The sequence below is a fragment of the Dioscorea cayenensis genome, chromosome 21, assembly GCF_009730915.1.
Source record: "Dioscorea cayenensis subsp. rotundata cultivar TDr96_F1 chromosome 21, TDr96_F1_v2_PseudoChromosome.rev07_lg8_w22 25.fasta, whole genome shotgun sequence".
Taxonomy (NCBI): Eukaryota; Viridiplantae; Streptophyta; class Magnoliopsida; order Dioscoreales; family Dioscoreaceae; genus Dioscorea; species Dioscorea cayenensis.
Window position 1 is genome coordinate 1,820,522 of NC_052491.1, and position 21,946 is coordinate 1,842,467.

The 21,946-nt window shown below is 33.4% G+C and overlaps 4 protein-coding genes across 4 annotated transcripts; 2 read left to right on the top strand and 2 right to left on the bottom strand.

The window, feature by feature from the left end:
* Positions 1–4,022: 4,022 nt before the first annotated feature.
* LOC120252483 (nuclear speckle RNA-binding protein B-like) lies at positions 4,023–4,528 on the bottom strand. The gene has a single exon (XM_039260655.1). It carries the CDS (start codon positions 4,526–4,528, stop codon positions 4,103–4,105), a length of 426 nt encoding a protein of 141 aa, XP_039116589.1. The 3' UTR covers positions 4,023–4,102.
* A 6,319-nt stretch (positions 4,529–10,847) lies between these two features.
* LOC120252519 (dof zinc finger protein DOF3.5-like) lies at positions 10,848–12,193 on the top strand. Its single transcript, XM_039260688.1, has one exon. It carries the CDS (start codon positions 11,046–11,048, stop codon positions 11,952–11,954), a length of 909 nt encoding a protein of 302 aa, XP_039116622.1. The 5' UTR covers positions 10,848–11,045; the 3' UTR covers positions 11,955–12,193.
* Positions 12,194–16,013: 3,820 nt separating this feature from the next.
* Positions 16,014–17,440, top strand: LOC120252540 (E3 ubiquitin-protein ligase PUB23-like). Its single transcript, XM_039260719.1, has one exon. It carries the CDS (start codon positions 16,071–16,073, stop codon positions 17,262–17,264), a length of 1,194 nt encoding a protein of 397 aa, XP_039116653.1. The 5' UTR covers positions 16,014–16,070; the 3' UTR covers positions 17,265–17,440.
* A 139-nt stretch (positions 17,441–17,579) lies between these two features.
* Positions 17,580–21,077, bottom strand: LOC120252539. The gene is made up of 3 exons (XM_039260718.1): positions 20,980–21,077; positions 19,663–19,994; positions 17,580–19,567 (listed from the first exon to the last, which is right to left on the bottom strand). Exons 2-3 carry the CDS (start codon positions 19,977–19,979, stop codon positions 17,743–17,745), a joined length of 2,142 nt encoding a protein of 713 aa, XP_039116652.1. The 5' UTR covers positions 19,980–19,994; positions 20,980–21,077; the 3' UTR covers positions 17,580–17,742.
* Between the last annotated feature and the right edge of the window lie 869 nt (positions 21,078–21,946).

The following is a 21,946-nucleotide window of genomic DNA, read 5'->3' on the forward strand; positions in this document are numbered from 1 at the left end:
CTGCTATTGTCGCCTATATAGACACAGTACCATGACAACCTATCATCGTCTATATGGACAGCTGTTTAGCACCCTATTGTCATCTATATGGACAAGTGTGGGCCCCACACATTTTTTTAATTACTTTATTAATTGTGCATAGATGGCCGTTACGGAATTTTTTTTAATTTATCTTTTATTTAGGTTTCAAAACCCTAGCCGCCGCCTCTTTGTTTTTCTCATTATGGATCTTTGTTTGGATTAAGAAGAGGGAGAGATCTATTTTTTTTTTCTCCTCCTCTTCTCCTCTTTTTCTTTTGATTTGGTGTGCGGTGCCGGCAGCGAGGACAGGGATAGGTCTCTCCATCAAGGGTTTTGTCTCTTACGTTGAGAGGTTCCATCAAATAAATATCGTAGAATTTTGGGGGTTTTCGAGCGATCGACAGGTAAGTAAACCACACACACACACACACACACACACACACACACACACACACACACACATATATATGTATATGCAGATTCTGATTTTCGATAATGGTTTATAAAATTATTTTGTTAATTTGGATTTTATTGCTTAGAAAATAAAACCATTCCTATTCACAGGTTTATGTTTTGATTTTTGTGGTTATGTTGACCATTATTTTTAGAATTTATTAATATTTATTAATTGTTTATTTTATTATTGATAGTTTGCCCATTGATAATTACTTTCAAATATATTAATGTTATTTAATTGATTTATGATATTTTTGCATAGTACGGTTTATATAAATGTTAACCTGACATTAGCTTTTCATTTGGTTATTTATTGTTTACTTTGTTTTATTTTATTATTTGTTTTACTTATCAAATTATTAAAAGAAAAGAAAGAAACATGTTGTTGAGTGCTGAATTGTTTCATAAATTCTATATATATATAATCTTATTTATGTAGACGATATTGATTATTTATGTTAAGAGAGGTTGTCACATATTGGCATTATCTTATTTGATATAATTGGAATTGTTCTTGTTAGAAAACGGGATCACTAAATTTCAGTATTGTTGTGTTGACAATAATTTTGAACTCGACATATTTTTGCTATAGAAACTCGTAGTCCATAATTAACTGTGCAATAATCCTGTCAATGGGGGTTAAACACTGACCACGTCGACACGTACTTCTGACATAGAAACTATAGTTTCGCACCGTTCCATCGGTGAAGAATAACGGCTTCTGATATTCTGGCTCGGGTCACCGAGGGTAAACTTATGAGTTCTGAAATCCGACTCGGGCACCGAGTTTAAATAAATGAGTTATGATGTTTTGTTTTGGCATTAGTTGTTTGGGGGACTTACATGCTCATTATTTTGGTAAATTAAATCTGTTTTGATTTATTTCTGATTTTTGGGTTCATTTTGATATTTGTTTTGTTATGTTACATTTTGTATGTTTTTAAAGATTATTGAACATTTTGTGATCCCGATATTTTTAGTGGTTACTTACTGGGCTCCCAAACTCATAATCTTGTTGTTGATTTTTTTCAGATCCGAAGTGAATAGTGCAATAGGCATCTAAGTGGGCTAGTGAGTTATTATATTTCCATTTCTAAATTTGAGTTAACTGTCTAGTTGTGTGAGTATGAGATTTATGTATATAACACTAGCTTCTATTGGATGTTAAAATTCTAAACTTTGTGTTTCCCATTGTGTGATTAGATTCTGAGGCCTTGCAAGCCTACTAGGTCTCGGCCTTGTGGGTGTGCACCCGTTTGTCGGCGCACCGGGTCTGGTAAGCTAGGTTCGGGGCGTGACAACAGGTACAAGAAAGATCATAGCACAGAACAAAAATAAAGTGCTTACCTCTCATCTAACGTTAAACCAAAGTTTATACACCCTTTACTTCACCCCTATCTGGTTTTTTTTCGTTAATCGATATTAAACATTATAGTTCTAATCCTCTAAATGGGAAAAATCGACGACTTTATGAGGAGAATGAGAAATATATTGTTATGGTTAAAAATATATTTATATATAGATATTTGTTTATCCATGTTGATCTCTAGTATTTACTTTAATTATATTTTATCTTTTTTTTATCATAATGATTCATAACATTTACCTTATTTCCCTTTCACTTGTAACTAATTAATAACTATTTAAATTTTTTTTACTCAATAATTATATTATTTTAGGCCTGTTTAGTGGGCATGATAAGAATGATAGGATATGATAGACTATTATATCCTATTGTTGTCATTTGTTTAGTGTGCCAATAGAATATGATAGTCTTATCCTATTGGCCCACTTTATTATGCCGGCCACATGATAATGAATCCTATGGGGGAGTCAGGATAGAAATATGTAGGATATGATAAAATAAAAAAAAAACTTTTTTGCCCTATTATTTGGTTTGTCTCCCTTATCTAGGGTTTCATTGTATCTCTTCTTTTAATCTTTTAAACACGATGCTTGGGACAAGAAGCTTGTCCACAACTAGATAGAACACTAATTTCACTATTTTAAATAGGATTTTATGCATTTAGAGTGGTTAAAAGGTTTCTCCGTTAATCTTCGTGCTTAAGCAGATTATTTTTCATCTAAATCTTTTTTAATCATGTCTTATTTTTAGTTTCTCTAGTATGATGATTTTTTTTCAAATTGATTTTGATGTGATATATTTATTTTTCATTAATGAGTTTGTTACTCTAACTTTATGTCATATTGATGACTTTGTGTATAATTTTCACCAAAGAAATAAGTATTAACTATAATTTTACAAGTTGGTGATATTGCAATATATATATATTTGTGGACATTATTCATAGGTTATTTATTTTTAAAAATTTTAAAATATACCAATAAGTAAATCATTAAGAAATTTTTTTAAAAAAGTCTATTTTAAAAAAATATATATATATATATAACTATATTTATAAAGAGTAATTTTGTCTATTTACATTCCATTCATATCATATCCTATCATTATCCAGTCCACTTCAAACATAAAATAGGATAACAACATGTTGTCTAATGGTTTATCCGGTGCGCATCAAACATATGATAGGATATGAGCTTATCATGCCCATATCCTTTTCTATTTCCTATCCAGTCCTCATATTATATCCATCCATATCCTGTCCTGTCCACCAAAAGGGCCCTTTAGTATAAATATAAACAATAGCAAAATTTTTAATTGTGAATTTAATTAGGGTTTTTAATTTCGGGGATGTTACAACATGTCTCCGACTTTGCTTAAATAAAAGGTGCTTATTGTCTATTTGTCAATATATATATGGACAAGCCACCCTAGCCCATATTTTTTTTTAATTATTAAGCTTCAACTATGCATCAGAAGGAAATCAAACCCTCCAATTAAGTGCTTCAACCACTTGACTATTGTGGCAATGGAAAAAAAGAAAAACAATAAAAATCAATATATATTTTTATATAATTTGTAAGTTGGTAGATTATATAAATAAATAAAAATGTTTGTAGTTATATACTACAAATATTATTTTTATGAAAGTACAGTAGCAATTATCTAGTCTCAAGCCAGCAATTTTCTCATTAGATATTAACAAAACAAACTAAAAATAATGATTAATGAAATATAATAGCTAACAACCTTCATGTTTCTCACCATCAACAGTGATCACCTTGCCTTGCTTCGATCTCCCCCGTGCAACCTGCACCTACACCAACTTAATTCCCCCAACATTAACACCTGATCCAATGGTGTCATATAATATACATATAAACTCATTTATATATCTCTTCATCTAAAGTTTTCTAAGCCACTGTAGGGTTTAAAACAAAATGACCAAATTAAGAAGACTAATTTTGCGGTTCTAAAAACAAGCATTTTCTTGATTTATATATCTCTTCAGTCACAAATCTTAACTAAAAGGAATTATTACAAAGAGCTATATGTAGGCAGACATACATCCAAAACTATTATTATATATGATTTATATAATATTAATTGTATGCATGAAGTAACTAAGAAGATCATGCATGCCAAGCAATGCATATAAAGAGAGAACAAGCTAATAGCCACTATATATATATATATATAAGTATATTGACCTACCTAACTAAATTAGCTAGTACTCAAACTCAAACCAGAGTTCCATTTTGACTAGTCTTTGAACTGATATAAGGCATCCCACTCATCTCCTAATGAAGGAGGATAATTCTCACTTGCTGACAAGCCTGGCATGTTATTGTCATTAGAATTAAGGTTTCCAAATACGTTCTCCATTTGTGTCGTGCCACCATATACTTGATCACCATGCCTCTCTTGATTCTCCCTATTGCTGGCAAGGCCACCGGGATTGGAAGACGAAGAAACGCCGGTGTGACGTTGCACAACTGACATGAAGTTACTTGGTTCAGTGTGAATGACCTTCGGTGGAACCGTGTAGATGATCACCGGTGGCTTTCGTTGAGCTGGCGGCTTCTTCATCTTGTAGGATTCACTACTAATCTTGAGACAAGATTGCCGAGGATCTCCGGACTCTCGTTTCGCCCAGGGTTCCTCGTCGGAGATCTTCTTTTTATCCATTTTCACAAGATATCATACAACAAGAAGAGCTATATATATGTACTAGTACCTGTGATTATTACATGAAGTGGATGTGTGGATATATAGCTAGAAGCCTAGAACGTTCACCAATCATAAATTGGGGCAGAATTTAATTGAAGAACTTTTCTTTTATCAAACTTTGAACTCTTCTTAATGGTGCAACTTTTCTGGTTTATTATCTCCTTGAAGTCTTCATTGACTTGGTAGTAATAGTAGCTAGAAGATTAATGGTTGATGTAAAAGCTTGATTTGAGGTCTAGCTAGCATTCTGAATGAGTAATATATGGGAGTTGGGATGTTAATTAGGATAATTTATTGTAAATTCAATCACGTTTGTGTCTCTTGAATAGGTTTATAGTTCATGGCCCACCATCAAACGGTTGGTCCAAGTCAGCTGGACCGAGTCAGGGCTTGACTGCATCAAGGAATCGCTTTTGGTTTTAATTGGTGGGCTACACTAAGGGGTTTATTTATAATAGATAAATTTCTAGGGGCTAATGTGCAAAAGAGTTATAACAGTTAAATCGTATAAGTAGGCCTGGCCCAATAAGACCTTAGCATGCATGCTAATGGCCTGCCAGGCCCAGACTTCATGACCATGCTGGGCCTGGATTACAAAGAAACCCTAAACCTCTTCATGGGCCAAGAATGGATGAGGGCTTTGTCAATGGGCTGGGAGGTTTAGAGGAGAAAATGGACAGGCTGGTAATTTAGCACTTTAAACCTAAAATTTGGAGGAAGATCTTGTCAAAGGATGTTGGTAGAATGTTAGGTATGTAGCTTATTCTAGGTATATTTAGGGCATATGGGTATTTATTAAGAATAAAAGGAGTCTAATGTATTTATGTTTCTTTTTGTGTAAATTTCAATATTTGCATAGTATTTATTGTATTTTTAGATATAGACAAATGCAAACTAGAAAAAAAACCAACTGGATATTTTCAGTCAGATTTAAAACTAGAGAAAATACAAGTTAGTTGGTTGTGGTTGATTTTTCGAAATTTTTATTTTGTTAAATATGTGTTTTAATTAGTGATTTAATTACCAATAGCTTTAACAAAAGCTATAAATTTTTAGTTACATATTAGTGTTTGCTCTTAATAAAGCTAGTCTTATATATTTTTAAACTAGGTTTTCAACTTTAATTTTGTGTTCTAATAATTATGTTTGAATGATTGTTACTGTACTATGATTATAAAATTTTAAGAAAATACATAAACAGATGTTCAATAATAAGGAGATATTAATTAGTCTTGTATTGTAATTGTTGGTACTCATGTGTATAGAATCGGGTATTATTTTTTATATAAATAGCATTTGTTTGCACTCACATATTTACAATTGCAGTTAAAAGTTTTATAGATTATAAGTGAATATTATTTTTAAGTTATTTGATGCAAATAAGTTAAAAAGTTTTTAACTAAAGTGATGTGTTCTAGTGATACCTTGGGTCCCCTTGTTTGGGAGAGATCCTTAGTTTTAAAAGGGTGAGGGATGCGTGATAATTCCCCGTCTGCATATGCCCCTAAAAGATCCTTAGGTTTTAAAAGATCTCAAAAATAAATAAATAAATAAATAAAAACAGTTTTTTTTATTGTGTCCACGTGCATCATAACTAGATGATCAAATAATGTCCGGACTTGCCATGCCGAGCAACCAAGCCCGTTTTGACTCCTAATACGCATGCATCCATTCATGGATTTTCTACATCCTTGCGTATGCAAATTTTCTTCTCATATCTCTGTTTTTTTTTTCCTGGTGTGGCAAGCTCTAAAGAAGGTTGCTTAATTAATTATATCTCCATAAATAGAGATATATCACTTGCAAATTTTAGCCCTTGTGATCACAATATTGAACCCCGGATGTTATTTGTTGATTAAGATTCATGAATGCTATATAAACCAATAATGCCATGCTTTGCAGCTTATAATTAATATTTACTACTCTTTGGTAGGTCATGCATATGAAAATCAACATAATGTGTGTCAGATGATCAATATCACTTTATAAGCCATTCTTGCAACTTGCAAGCAGCATAATATTATTTCTCTTTTTATCCAATTTTCTAGTTCATGTGTTTTACTTAATTATTACAGATTTAACATGATGCAAAGGGCAAACGAATAGGGGAGATTCAAATATAGAAGGTTTTCTAGATTTTGACTCAGGGCCCATTTGGTAAGAGGAAAAGTTGTTACTTGGTAGGGAAAGTAATAGATGTGAATCATTTTCATTCGTTTGGTTTATAAACCAAGTGTGTAAATTAATAGTCAAAATGTAATCATTTTTCCTTTGACCAATGAAAGTGATTCATAGGGGAGGGGGTGTGAAAGAGATTACATCGTGGGATGTAATCTTGTGACATTTGTTAAATTACCAAATTACCTAAATAAAGTTCTCTTTTTCTATTAAAAAGATTTTTTCCATAATAAAAAATTAATGAAATAATCGCAAAAAGATTAAATTACGTTAAAGATTAGTTTTTTAATTAAAAATTGCTTTTCATAACAAGATTTTTAAGATAAAAAATTAATTTGATATTAAAATTTTAAAATAAATCATTATTTTTAAATTAATCTTTTGAATTTGTTTTTAGATAACAAATTTAAAGATTAATTAAATAATCATTAATATAAATAATATTTTAAATAATTAAATAGTTGACCGCACATATATGACTTTTTTTTGATAGAAAATGAAAAGAAATAAAAAAAATTATGGGATTTGTCTTTCTAAAATAACTAATAATGGCAAAATTGACAAAAACCACAACTTTGCTTGGAAAGTCTGTTTATACCAAACGGATGAATTAACTTTGCATGCGTTTAGATTACAATTTTCTGAAAACATAACAAACATTGTAATGTAACTTTACAAGGAAACACTTTACAGGGAAAGACTTTGCGGGGAAAGATTTTGCTGGGAACGTATATCCCTACAAAGCACCAAACGGACCTTGATATCCAAAATTTTGAGGGACAACACATGACAACTTTCAGTTTGATTTACAAATGGGACGGGAGTACAGCACAAACTACCCAATCGGTACAGCACAACTTTTTAATTTTTTTCTACCGCTAAAACCACGGTACAAAAATTCTTATAGTACAGGACAACTTATGACAAAATTGTCCGTATTTAAAATTAAAAATTACATACTCATTAAGAAGTGATAACACGATTTATTTTGTTTTATTTATTTATATATCTATTTATTTATATTTTAGGATTTAGATATTAATGAAAGTTTGTTTGTTGTGGATTAAATGTTTTTAAAATTATGTTAATTTTTTTAACTTATTGTGGTTGTTGGGTGTTGTAAAAGTTGATAAGATTTTCATAAAATATTATTGTATGTTTTTTATTATAAAATAAATATACAATAATAAAAAGATATTATCGTAATTTACTATTTTGTTCCGTACTGTTCAATGAAAATCAAACATAGAACAGCACAAGCACTTGTGCTATACTTTAACTATTTGTACTGTATTGTACTACTTGTGATGTTCTCTTTAACGAATCAAACGGACCCTCAGAGTATTTAATCAAAGACTCAGATGAAGCGAGCAAAACATAATTAATATATTCACTGCAAATTTTTTATAGCATGCATTATGCATGTATATTTGATATCTTATTCCTTATGTCCTGATTGATAATGTGTTTGTAATTATGGATACTAATTAGATCTTGTGTTTTATAAAATAGATTAGGGATTAATGCCGAATTTGGAATAAATTAAATTTAAAAGTGAAGTTTGGGTAAGAGAAGAAGCAAAATTACACATTTTAAAAATTTATAATTATCTATCATAGAAAGAAATAGAAAATGTCCAAACTTAGTGTGTGGGCACGTCTTATATATTGCTGAATTTGGGTGTTGAATTAAATGGTTGTGGATTTCAACCCCATTTCTTTAGTTTATTTTATTAATTTTATATAAATATACACTTTATCAATCTCTTAATTTGGATTCGACTTTTCTCACTATTATACATAATTTATTGATGTTAATAGAACATGATTAATATTGTTGGATTTAACATCCACAACATTTCATAGTCCAAGTGGAACATGTGTTGCTTGATTAAGCTATATATGCTTAATTTAAGGTATAGAAGAAGAGATGATATATAAAGTGAACGTGTTGTCATCTTCAAGTAGCTTGTTAATTTTAGATTAGAAATCTAGAACTCATCTATAGCAACAAGGCATGGCTTTGAAACTATTGGGTTATTCCTTGGATTAACTTTAAATGTAACTGTGATAAATCTTATAAGATGTGACGTTGTTTTAAGATTTTGATAATTTGGTTAATTATATAATATATATATAAATTCCACATGGCTCCAATCAATTCAGGCTTCAGGCTTGCAGGCCAACTCAGCAGTATTTATACTCCCTAAATTATTGTCCAACTCTGCTTGTGATTGATTAGGGTTTGAATGCTCACCATGCATGTTTGTGTTCTCTAATGCATCTATATATCATCCATGAATAAGTCTAAATGATTATCAAAATACACATGTCCATTATACCTAACTTGATTATGTAGCCTCTCAATCATCCTCTCTCTGTCTCACTCCACTACGTACTGTTGTCCTTTCTTCTGTGATATATAGATACTAATACAGCTGCTTTTTTCTCATATATATATATATATGGTCCCCTTCCACCTGTTCATTCTTAAGTTCCTTATCTTACTCTCCTGCATGCCATTTAATGCACCTTCATTCATTCCCTTGCCAACCCATACTTACCTAACATATATATACTTCTTCATTCCTTTCCTTCTAAATGATTGTTTGCACTGATTGATACATATAATTCTCATACTCCATTCATAAATTGTTGACAAATTATTTATGCACATGCATTATGCATACCTCCAATCCATGACTTCTGAGCACTACTCTTTAATGACTTTCTAAATCAAACCGGAAACTTTGGTGTGAATGACTATAGCTTAATTTTTAACCCTAAAGACTCACGTTAGCTGCTTGACTTGATTTGCAAACTATATATTTTCTGGTTTTCATTTGGTTTCTCATAAACCAACCATATATCCATTCAATTCCTCCACTGGAATATCTCCCTCTCTCCATCTTGGAAGCGATATCATGTTTGCTGTGAAGATATATGAACCACGTGACATCCAATTAAGTTTGGCCTACTTCCTTGCAAGCAATCAAAGCCACACCAGTAGTACCAACATAGAACTGATAGAGAAACTCAGTAATTGTTTGCATGCCATGTGGACCCCTAGACGTTGATCTTCTCTCTTGGCTCATGTTCATTAATCATCCCAAAGGCATGTGCTAGCTTGTCGGTCTTCATTGCACGTCTATTTGGAAACCAACTCCAATCAATGCAACTATGACTATACATACACTGCCGCTCTTCTCCTTGTTTCCAATAGCTTTGGATTATTAAGGAATATATATATATATATATATATATTTACATATATATAACTCTTCCAACCTTGTACTTTGGATGCTTAACCAAAATGCTATCAAGTGGGGTCTCAATGCATGCATGGACATAAGAACATGAATGTTTGTGCATGCTACTCGTTTGTTGTATCTTTCCAAACTTTTGCATGAAATGCATTTTACACTGTAAAATCAACATTGATCAAGAGAGTGACACAACTTACTTAGATGTATGAACCCTACGTTTAGGTTTTCATTTGTGCTTTTTCACTACTTACACTAGGTGTGCTACACATGAAAGTGACTTATTTTGAATCCTTTCTTTGAACTAATTAATAGCCCTTAATTGTTTAATAAGATTACTGTTGATTTCTAGAAATTTTCTTTTTGGTTGTTTATTTAACGAGGGGAAACGCATTTTTTGGTTGACTAGTTGGAAAACGCGTTTCCCAAAGTATATTTAATGAAGCCAAGCTTTTTCCCGAGATCTTTGCCTCCCGTGCATCGCATTAAAAGCTTCTAATTCTCCAACTAAGCCAATAAAATAAGGACACGTGTTCCTAACTAGTGACAGGACGTATAGCATATGTAGATCAAACGCGTTTCCCTTCATCCCAGCGTTTCCCGCCACCGTCCATCTCCTTCATGCTTATTTCACCACGTGAAAAACACACCTAAAAACTTGACCTTGGAAACTGACACCCTTCATCATGTGGTTATTATCTATTTATCCTCCAATCAAAACAATGTCAATATTTCATGTATGTATTTAGCTTGGCGTATACATAAAACTCAATCACAAGCCATAAAATAACTCTACGTAAAACAAGCACATGCACATGCATCCTCACATGCAAATGCACACAAAATAAATAAATAAGTAAATAAATACAAACCCTAACCCTAGACTTCACCAATAAAACCACTCCTCTTTCCTCATAAGTCACAAACCCACATTCCCTCTAATCAGGAACTTGTCCATCTTCTTCTTCTTCTTCTTCTTTTCTTCTTCTCCTTCCTCCTCTTCTTGTGCTATCAAAATTCTACTAAATTTTTTCGATGTTCTGCCCAGATGATCATCGGATGCTACCGTACACTCCAAGGCCTTTGATCATGGACAGAAGGTGGAAGCCGGACATTGAGCTAGCACCGAATTGTCCCCGGTGTGATTCCTCGAACACTAAGTTTTGCTATTACAACAACTACAGCCTCACTCAGCCTAGATACTTCTGTAAGGGTTGCCGGAGGTACTGGACTAAAGGAGGCTCACTTAGGAATGTTCCAGTTGGTGGTGGATGCCGGAAGAATAGAAGAGGAAAGTCAGTGAGAACGGCAAGCAATCTGATGAATAATAGGGAAGCAAACCATGGTCATCGGCAACCTCAAGGCACTCTCCGGCCAGACCTTGCTCTTGAAGGCATGGTAGGGAATTCATGCAATCAAACCAGTGGATTGATTGATATGTCAGACATTAATGGTGGTCCAACCATAGACCTTTCACTGCTCTACACCAAGTATTTAAACCAACCATGCCAGGAAAACGGCAATGGGGAATCGGTACCGGAGTTTCAGGGAGAGATTGATGAGCCTTTGAATAGCTTGATGAACACATCAAGTTTCGTCCATCCAATGACAACAGACACATTGAGCCAAAATTCATCAGAGCCAGTGTCAGACACTTTAATGAGCAATGGGAGCTGCCAGGGCCTCATGGGGGAGCTCAACTCCTCTCTGGATCAAATAGAATACATGAATTCACTGCCTTTCTCTGTTGATCATGGAGTGGCGGCTAATGAGGTTTTGTCTTCAAATTGCACTATTGCCCCTGGTTTCATGTTGCAAGAAACTAAGTATCACGGTTTAGAAACCTTCATCTCTGAAGATAATACTGCACATCAAGAAAATCTTATCAGTGGTGATTGGAGCACCTTTAGCCAGACCACTTTTGAAGCTTTCTATACTTTATAAGTTATTACAATAAGTGTAGTTAATTTAATTTCTTCTTGTTCATCATCATCATCATCATCATATATCATCTTCTTCTTTCTTCTTCTTCTCTGAGTTCTTGAATTAATGATGTAGAAAACATGAGAGATGTGAGAGGAAGGAAACTTATCTCTTGTTTCAATTAAGATGAAATGATCTAAGATGTGTAGCAGACATGGATAGTGATGTCTAACAATGATCAATATACAATAATGCCCACATTTTTCTTGGCAAGTTGTTATGCCAGTGAATGATAAATATCTCAGTCTTGCTACCTCTGATGATGGATGATAGATAACTAACTTGATGGTTTGAAGACATGCTGTTTTTATATTTCTTTTTACATATGACTCTCCATTCATGAGATTCTTACATATCAGATTCTCATGACTATTATTTTCAAGAAATGCAATTACTTGAAGGTAAATAATTAGAAGTGAATTAGTGTTAATAAGTAAAGCGGTTTACTAGTTCCAAAGTTCATTAGGATCATGCATATATGCATGAAGGCATGATGAAGAACATACGGAGTCGCCGACAAGGATGCGAGATTCAGTGCATCGCTCATGATCCAAGAGAGTATATAATCTCAGCCCATGATCCAAGACACCACGTAGTCTAACTGATTAGTTAACTTCTCAGTGATATATATATATATATATATATATATATCACTGATTCATATGAATAATTAGTATTTTTTTAATTAATAGTTACACAATTATAGTTTATGATTTTTCTTTTGCAATCAGGAACAATTATCTCAAAAAGTAATTTGATGTTTAATTGATGTGGCAGCAAAGCACCATAGCCCATAGATTTCTCATTAACTTATTAACTTCCCCTCATTCTGATCTCACGCCTCACTGATTCTTATAAACAAGGAGGTCAAAACTCATATATATGATTTTTTATTTAATAGTCACAGATTTGTTTCTTTTCTTTTCCAATCAAGAACTATAATCACAAGAGTACTTTGTTGCGTTATATATACATGTGGCAGCTAAGCATCATATATAGCCAATAATAGACGTCTTAATATCTTATTTACTTCATTCTGATGAACCAAGTAGCTAGCAAGCCCACTGATATAATTAACCTCTCATGCATCACTGATACTTATGAACAGGAAGAGATCAAAACTTATATAAACTTTATAATATTCTTTTAATAGTCACACTTGTTTAATTTTTTCTCCCTCTATCAGAAACAATAATCTCAAGAGTCCAAATTGATGCTTAATTGATGTGACTTTTCACCTTATTAATTATCTTGATCACTTTGATCCATCAATTAGTACTCTAATTAACTTATAATGCAGCACAGATTCTTATGAACAAGAAGATCAAGAATTATGTAAACTTCTTAATAGTCACACTTTGTTTTTTTCCTATGATCAGGAACAAATAATTTCACTTGTACTTTTGTGCTTAATTAATGTGGCAACAAATTAAAGCACCATGGCCAAGCATATTCTCAACTTATTAATTATGAACTTTAATTTGGTAATAATTTGAAGTTTAATTTGCTGATGAGAAAAATAAGACAGATTAATTAATGATATATGATCATCACCTCCTTGGATGATATATATTTTATGCCACTGGCACAAAGTTCATGTCGATATATATATTATTAATTTTGTATGAATTGAACTTCTGTGGTGGTTGATGACTCCAGAAAACTAACCAACCACTTGTTTAATAATGCTCCCAGATGTTGATGAGTTGTGTGACTTCTGACTTTCAATGCAGAAAAATAGAAAAGAATTGAATAGAATAGTGTGATGAATGACCTCAGCTTTAAATTAATTAATAATGTTTGAAGCTGTTAATTTCTAGGTTTATTGTTTAGTTTTACTATAATTTATTGATCAACAAATTGCAATATTTGGGTTTCACTAAAATGGATCACTTAATTTTCTTAACTGAGTCTTGTGGAATCTATGTTGTTTGGGCTAGTCTAAATTCCCAAATTTCACATTTTTATTTTGTTTAATTCATTCTCTTAAAAACATTTACAATAAAATTAATTGGTTCGAAAAGCAATATAACACCCAAAATTAAAACAGCTAGTACATTACTCTTATGTATTCTTTGTTTGATTTGCATCATAGTTTAATTTGCGTTAATTAATGCTAAAATTAAAAAATTTAATACAAGCAAGAAGAATAGAGTTATTTATGTTAATTGTGTTTTTTTAAGTAGTTTCTTAATTTATACATCTTAATGAATTAAGCATTTACATGCAAATCACATTCAGTAGCCACCCTTGGGAAAATTATTTAATTTCTTAACTTCATATTTAATTCTTTGACTAGCAAACTTTTTTATAGCCTCATTTTCCTTGAGAAAATTGAATGCTATGATCGGTTGTAGTACTTAATTAGAGAAAAAAATTTTAATTAGTACAAACATATATATATGAAAGTCTAAATGAAGAAGAGGAAGCAAACCAATCCAACCTCTAGAATATATTTGAATAATTAATAAATGGTTAGGTCGATCTTCTATGTTCACATTGGTAGATGATCAAAATGAAATTTACTAATTTAAACAAAAATATTATAAAAAGAATAGTGCTAATGTTTTCAACATAAAAAAAAAAAATTCCAAAAAATTCAATTCTAAGTTACCAAAGAAAAATTTTAATAAGTTGATTATACTATTTCTAGATGGATATACATCTCTTCATACAATTAAATTAATAGCCACATGTCACATATAAACTAATGGCCAGCTACCAAACTAGTGGGATTTGAGCTAACACATACATGAACCTTATTTTATATAGCAAATTAATTATAGTAATAATAATTGATATACTTCAATTATATATTCAGCAATTTCAAATGTGATATAATGCTTTTGATAATTGATAATTATTTCTAGATAGAGACAATTCAATCCTCAAACAACACAATTAGACAAAACAAATAATGTCCATGGCTTATTCTGAAAATTCCAATAATACTATAAATTATTAACTTTGCATTCATCACCTCCACATTATTCTTCCATTTTTTTTACACAATTGTTCAATACATAGCAATATTATTTGGAGTTTTCACACAATAAAAATAAAAATAGAGAAAATATAAATTACTTTCTCATTTTTATTTTTGTTTTGGTATTTTCATTTTTATTTACATAGAATAAATTATGGATGTTGAGTTATTCTGTAATATTGTATAGTTTTTTTTTAAATATTGTATATTTTTAAAAATGAACAAACTATGAATAGGATTTGAAACACTCCACCTTTGAGTTATTAAAGGAATGAAATACCTTTTATCTTATTAATTGTAGGGGTGGTAATAATCATATAATTTAGCACGCTTTAATATTTCTACATTTGTTCTTGGTAATTATATATATTTTTTTATTTTTCATGTAATTTTTTTATTTTTTGCTTTTAATAAAGCATTGATTTGTTCACTGTTATATATGTATATATATTTTAAAGTAAATTAGGGCAAGAAATGTATACATCCATACATATATATATATATATATATATATATATATATATATTCCGATTAATTAAGTTATAATCACAAGAATTGTAGAATTACTGAGAGTAGGTTAGAAATGTCAATGGCAACACAAAGGAAGAAGGATGGAAGTTAAGAAAACCCTAATATCACATGGTACATTGATAAGATTGGAAGGTCAAACAAGAACAGCTGCCCATTGATAAGATCCACTCAATGCAAAGGTGGCTGGCCACCTTCATATAGAAAAGACTATGTCGGCTCCACACATTGAATCATTAAAACTTTTAATCTTAATATTAATCCACTTTTAAGCCTATAACTGCATCAGCTTTGACCAGATTAACAAGTTCAGCCACTGTTTCACGTTTGTAGAAAGTCAACCAAACTAAAAAAATAGAGAAAAAGTCAACTCTCAATAGGAGAAAAAACACCTCTACCATCTCAACACCGACGCGTTGACATTACTTTATTATGTTCTTTTTATATATATATGGAATTCATCTTGTAAAACTCATTACAACAAAACAAACTGCTTTCATCTTCATCTTTTCAAGAGCATCATCATCATCATCATCATCTTCTTCTTGTTCATTTGGTTTTCAATGGAGATTGAGGTTCCATCGTACTTTCTTTGTCCAATAACTCTGCAGTTGATGAGAGATCCAGTGACTTTGGCAACTGGAATAACTTATGACAGAGAAAGCATTGAGAGATGGATGTTCACCGAGAAGCACTGGACTTGTCCGGTGACCAAACAGGAGTTGCCGGAGAATGAGCTCATCACACCCAACCACACACTCAGGAGATTGATTCAAGCATGGTGTACAGTCAACGCTTCTGCCGGCGTTGAGCGGTTTCCGACCCCTCGACCACCGGTGAACAAGTCAGAGATCTTGCAGATAATTGGAGAAGCTCAGAAACCTCAGGCTTTAATGGAATGTCTCCGGAGATTGAGAATGATCGTCTTGGATAGCGAAAGGAATCGGCGGTGTGTCGAGGAGTCTGGTGCAGTAGAGTTCTTGGCATCCATTGTAGATGATTTCAGAGAAAAGGAAGAAGAAGAAGAGGGAGCTTGTGATGAAGCACTTTATATTCTTCATTGCATTCATGTCAGTGAGCAAGGTCTTATAAAGCTCATATCAAATAATGGAGGTTTCATTGAATCACTGGGAGTGGTTATGAGTAGAACAACAAACTACCAAACAAGAGTTCATGCAGTACTAATTCTCAAGTCTTTGGTTGAAGTTATAGCTCCTGTGAGATTGATGGCAGTGCAAGAAGAGGTGTTGAGAGAGGTGGTGAAGGTGTTGAGTGATCAAGTTTCATGCCAGGCAACAAAGGCAGCATTGAAGGTAATTGCTGAGGTTTGTCCATGGGGGAGGAACAGAATCAAGGCTGTCAAAGCTGGGGCTGTGCCAGTTTTGATTGAGTTGTTACTGGAGGAGCCTGAGAAGAGGGAATGTGAGATGATCTTGGTTGTACTGGAATTGTTGTGTTGCTGTGCAGAAGGGAGAGCAGAGGTGGTGGGGCATGCGGCCGGGATTGCCGTTGTCTCGAAAAAGGTTTTGAGAGTTTCACATTCTGCGACCAATCGGGCGGTGAGGGTATTGTATTTAATAGCCAAGTATGCAGCAGCACCGGCAGTCCTTCAGGAGATGTTGCAGGTTGGAGCTGTGTCTAAACTTTGTTCGGTACTGCAAGTTGATTGTGGGATGAAGACCAAGGAGAAGGCATTGGAGATACTCAAAGTTCATTATAGGGTTTGGAAGAACTCCCCTTGTGTTACTTATCCCTGATTTCCATGAGTTTCAATCTTGTAGATTATCACTGATTTTGTGGGCATCAAACAATGCCCAGAATAGCAAATACTTTATAGAAAAGAAAAAAAAAACATTACTGATTCTTGTACATCTTCTTCTTCACTGAATTTCAAAACCTGATTGCAAATTAGTTGAATGTCAAATTCCTGAAGATAAATGCATCAAAGACCACGAAGCTAAAAGTAAACAAAAGAATTAAGTAACAAAAGCAAGCTATGTTAAAGGCAAACCATATATACTGACTAGGATTGTTTTTGATTGTTGATAAGAGTGAAGAATCAACAAGTCATAGACCACGGCAACTTTTGAAAAATCAAATTAAAGGTTGTTCTCTGGAGTCTAAAGACACAACCATGAAGGGCTTAAGCAAGGATTGACAAATGAATATACAATCTACCAAGGGATGTACTTCATAAACTGACTAACATTTTCTAGGAGCAATAAATAAAAAGATTTAAGCAGGTGATTTGCACGTCTGCTTGTTATGCCCAAAGGATTTGCACCTGCCACAGCGGTTTGATCTCTTGATCGATACCCGGGGAGTTGCAGGCTTTACTTTTGGTCGGCCAACCATTCGCCTTGTTCGAGGAGGGCATGAAACTGGACTGTGAACAGGATCACCGCATCCTGGCCAACCAGCATCAGGTATAGGGTTTATTGACAAGGCGTAAGTCGAGCGGAAGTATTCCGTTAAGAAGTATTTCGAACAGAAATCATACACACAACCATCAGTGCGCTCAATTACTGCAAGGGCGTGCATGCATGGTAAGCCAAAAACCTGCCATCTTCGGCATGTGCATTCCCAGGTTTCAATATTAACGACATTGATAGAATCATCCTGCACCTCGAAGACACTGCCTGATGTACATACCACATTGAGAGCCTGTGCTTTGACCATCTCTTCTTCCATTCTACGATTTACTGATGGTGTAAGTGCCTCGGTCCAAGTGTTCGAAGACTCCCGTCGTGAGTACATCATCTCCATCATCTTACACCTAATTACATCAACAATCTGCACCAGAGATGGCTCATATCGCATTGAAATCCAGTTATTAAATGTATCTGCAGCATTGGAGTAGTAATGACCGAACCGGTGACCCTTGAAGTATGCATTTGACCAGATCTCTGGTTTGCTAGCCAAAACCCATTCAGAAAGTTCTTGGGATTCAGCCTTTATGCTTGTGACGCATTCATTAAACTCCTCCACCTTACAAGCAAATACACATCGCTCAAACGTATGAACCAGAACATCTTTCACCTCTTGTGTCCATGACTCATCCAACTCTGCCTTGAAGTTCTCAATGAGCTGATGCACACAGTATCCATGATAGCTATCCTCAAATACTTGAGCCACTGCCTCTTCCAAGCCATTTTGTTTGTTCGAAACGAAGGTTATGGTCCGAGACATAGAAAAAGCTGATTTGAGTTGAACCAAAAACCAAAGCCAATTGTCATTCGTCTCGGCCTCAGCAACAGAAAATGAAACTGGGAAAATATTATTTTCTCCATCAACTGCAGTTGCAACCAACAACTTCCACTGTTTGTTTGCTTTAAGCGGTATCGCATCAAGAAAAATTAGTGGGCGGCAGCCATGCTCAAATCCACCAAGGGAGGCATGAAATGCAACGAAAACGTGAAATCTCATATCACCTGTTGTTTGTAACACAGCCACACTGCCAGGATTTGTCTCCATTATCCGGTTGCAAAACCAATTCAACTGATCACATGCTTCTTTGTGTGAATTGTTAAGCTCTTTCTCGGCAATGGATCTCCCCCGCCATGCTTGTGCATAATTCAAGTTGAGCCCATATTCTCGTTGGAGATCATTCAAGATTTCCCTTGGCTTATAATCTGGGCTATCACGCAATTTGTCCTTTATAATATTAGCAACCCATTGCTGTGATGCTAAACGATGGCCTTCTTTGCTAATCACCCTACCGCATGTATGGGTGTCATTCATTTTCTTTATTGTAAACTCCTTCTTAGCTGACCTGGATGCCTGTATCCGCCATGAACAGCCCTCAACAGAACATTCAGCAATTACAGAAGCTGCATCATTTTTAATGAATTTAAATGAAAAATTATTTGTCGCGCCATACTTCTGAAGTGCATCACGGAAGGGCTTCGGGCCATCAAACACCTGCCCCACACCAGTGATTAGGCCTTCTTGACCAGTGGTGCTCAACCTTAGCCGCTTGGCACCCCTTCGGGGAGCTACCACAGCAGTGTTGCCATCAGTGGAAGTGCCCGAGTCAGCTGGAGTGCTCCTTATTATTGTCCTGCCAAACATGTTTCACATAAAAATGGTGCACCCATTAAAACTAGAATGCTAAAGACAAATGAGCACAACGAACAAAAGCCTTTAGACAACTACCTGTTCCTGTTCTTCTTCAGAACATAAACATCTGTGGTCGCTGAATCAGCATTAAAGTCTACCATACGCTTTAAATCATTGTCATTGGATACAGTAATCAAAGTCTTCTTATTGTTTGGAAGGAAGTATTTTATGGTAAAACCATCCGTGCTGCTGTCGAACATACTTGATAACTCTGATTTAAATTCACTGAATTTCATTTCACGGTTAATTTCCATTGCTTTTGCATCTCCACCATCATACGACATAGACCCATCACTATTAGTAACAAATTCACCACCAAACTGGCAGATAGTTACTATTCGCCCCCCTGCCATACTTGGATGCTAATCCTATATGACAGCAACCAGTGGAGATGCCATGTTAAGGACAAAAAAATACATAAAAAAACATTGCAATCAACTTTACCATTAAATACATCTAGAGAAAAACGGGCATCTGCATTCAAAATCACTTCAAAAGAAAATATATTCAAAGCACGTGCACAGAGTTATGTAGAAAAAAAAACCAACCATCTGCATTCAAAATCACCTCAAAACACATTACATGCAAAGCACATGCACAGAATGACGGTGATGTTTTATCAGCATACAGAGGAGCAAATCAGTACATAAAAGTCTTTGCTTCAATATAATGCTCATACACAAACGCTATGCTAAGTTCTGAACAAAACTTTGACCATTCCTCATCAAGTTTATTTCTCAAATCCATATAATCATCATATATTGCAATAAAAACAGGCAAAAGTGTTTGTACATGTTCAAATTCAAATTCAACTGACATTACAAACCAATATTTACTACCTCATATAAATCATATTCCTATTTGACCTCAAACTGATCTGAGACACAATGGCAAATCCACTAAACCTACAACAAGCACCAAAAAGGGAATTCAGCAACTCTACTCTCACTGTCAAAGCAATGCCTTGTAAAATAAGATCACACAGAACTACAAATATCAAATTTTCGTGTCTAATGCTAACATATACGTCTAATGCCAACACACTGGTGCAAATATGAAAAACAATACTAAATATGGTCGCACAATTAAATTTATTCTATTAATCGAATAAATATGACAGAGTTCTTCAACAAATCAAAACGCAAACCATACTCCACACACACATTTAATTGTTCATCACTAACAATGCTGCAATCCGTTCAATTCCTACGATAAATAATCATGAAAGATTCCGCAGCAAAGATGAAATTTTTATGCAACAACAAATCGACAGGATTGATATTCAAAAAAAAAAAAAGGATCAAAACGAAGAAGAAGAAGAGATTGAGAGAGATAGAGATTAAAGACATAAACCTCGAAGCGATCGAAGCTCGCATCCACACACAGCGCCGTGGGAGATCGATCGATGGGAAATCGAAACCCTAGCGCCCTTTCTCTCCGTGGACTTTTCCAAAGAGGGAGGGATCTTTTCGGAATTTTAAGACTTAAGTGAAGATCGGTTCGCACGAACCGGTCTGTGTTGAACCGGATCGGACCGAATTCCCTTTGACTTTACTCATAAGCCCCTATTTTATATTTTCATTGAAGACTCTTGTTCCTTTTATTTTAGAGCTTATCCATATATTCTTAGACTTCATCTTCAATAAAATAAAAAAAAAAATTATTTTTATTTTCATCTATATCGCCATACACTATTAAAATGTTTTATAAATTATATGAGAACTAATTTTTATAATAATAAACAAAATTTTAAAATTTTAAACTATGCTGATAGTGTTAATTTTTTATTTAGATATAATAAATATATCTAATTTAAATTTTTTTAGACATATATGAAAAATATTAAGTTAATGATGAGTAGAGTTTTTTAAAGATATATATATATATGAACATATTTTTTTATTGTATTTTAATAATATATATGCCATATATATAATTTTTAAAATATACATGAGAGATGTATACATAATTAAGTAATTTTGATTAAAAGATCTTAATCTTATGTGGAATGTCATCAAATCTCAACTATTACAGGAAAGATTTAAATCGGTTTTAGTGATGAAGAAATTAAATTTAGAAATTTATATCACATCAATCAAAAAAAAAAATCTTATCATGAAGTGACATTTAATAAAACAGATAAGAAGTACTTTGGAGGTTTTTGTGGTGCTTGATGATTTAGAAGAAAAAAGGACTAAAAAAGAAGAAGAAAAAGAAGAGTTTGCGTCCAAAATGAGGAATTCTTTGGAGAAAATTTTGTCACAGACACAATAGAAATCACAACAATTTTCTTTTCTTTTTTAAAACAGAAATGCCTCCT

Coding starts and splice junctions, on each gene's coding strand:
- LOC120252540 (XM_039260719.1), top strand. CDS start 16,071: ATGGAGATTGAGGTTCCATCGTACTTTCTTTGTCCAATAACTCTGCAG.
- LOC120252539 (XM_039260718.1), bottom strand. CDS start 19,979: ATGGCAGGGGGGCGAATAGTAACTATCTGCCAGTTTGGTGGTGAATTT. Junction 19,568..19,662: donor CTGAAGAAGAACAGGAACAG/GTAGTTGTCTAA, acceptor CATGTTTGGCAG/GACAATAATAAGGAGCACTC.
- LOC120252519 (XM_039260688.1), top strand. CDS start 11,046: ATGTTCTGCCCAGATGATCATCGGATGCTACCGTACACTCCAAGGCCT.
- LOC120252483 (XM_039260655.1), bottom strand. CDS start 4,528: ATGGATAAAAAGAAGATCTCCGACGAGGAACCCTGGGCGAAACGAGAG.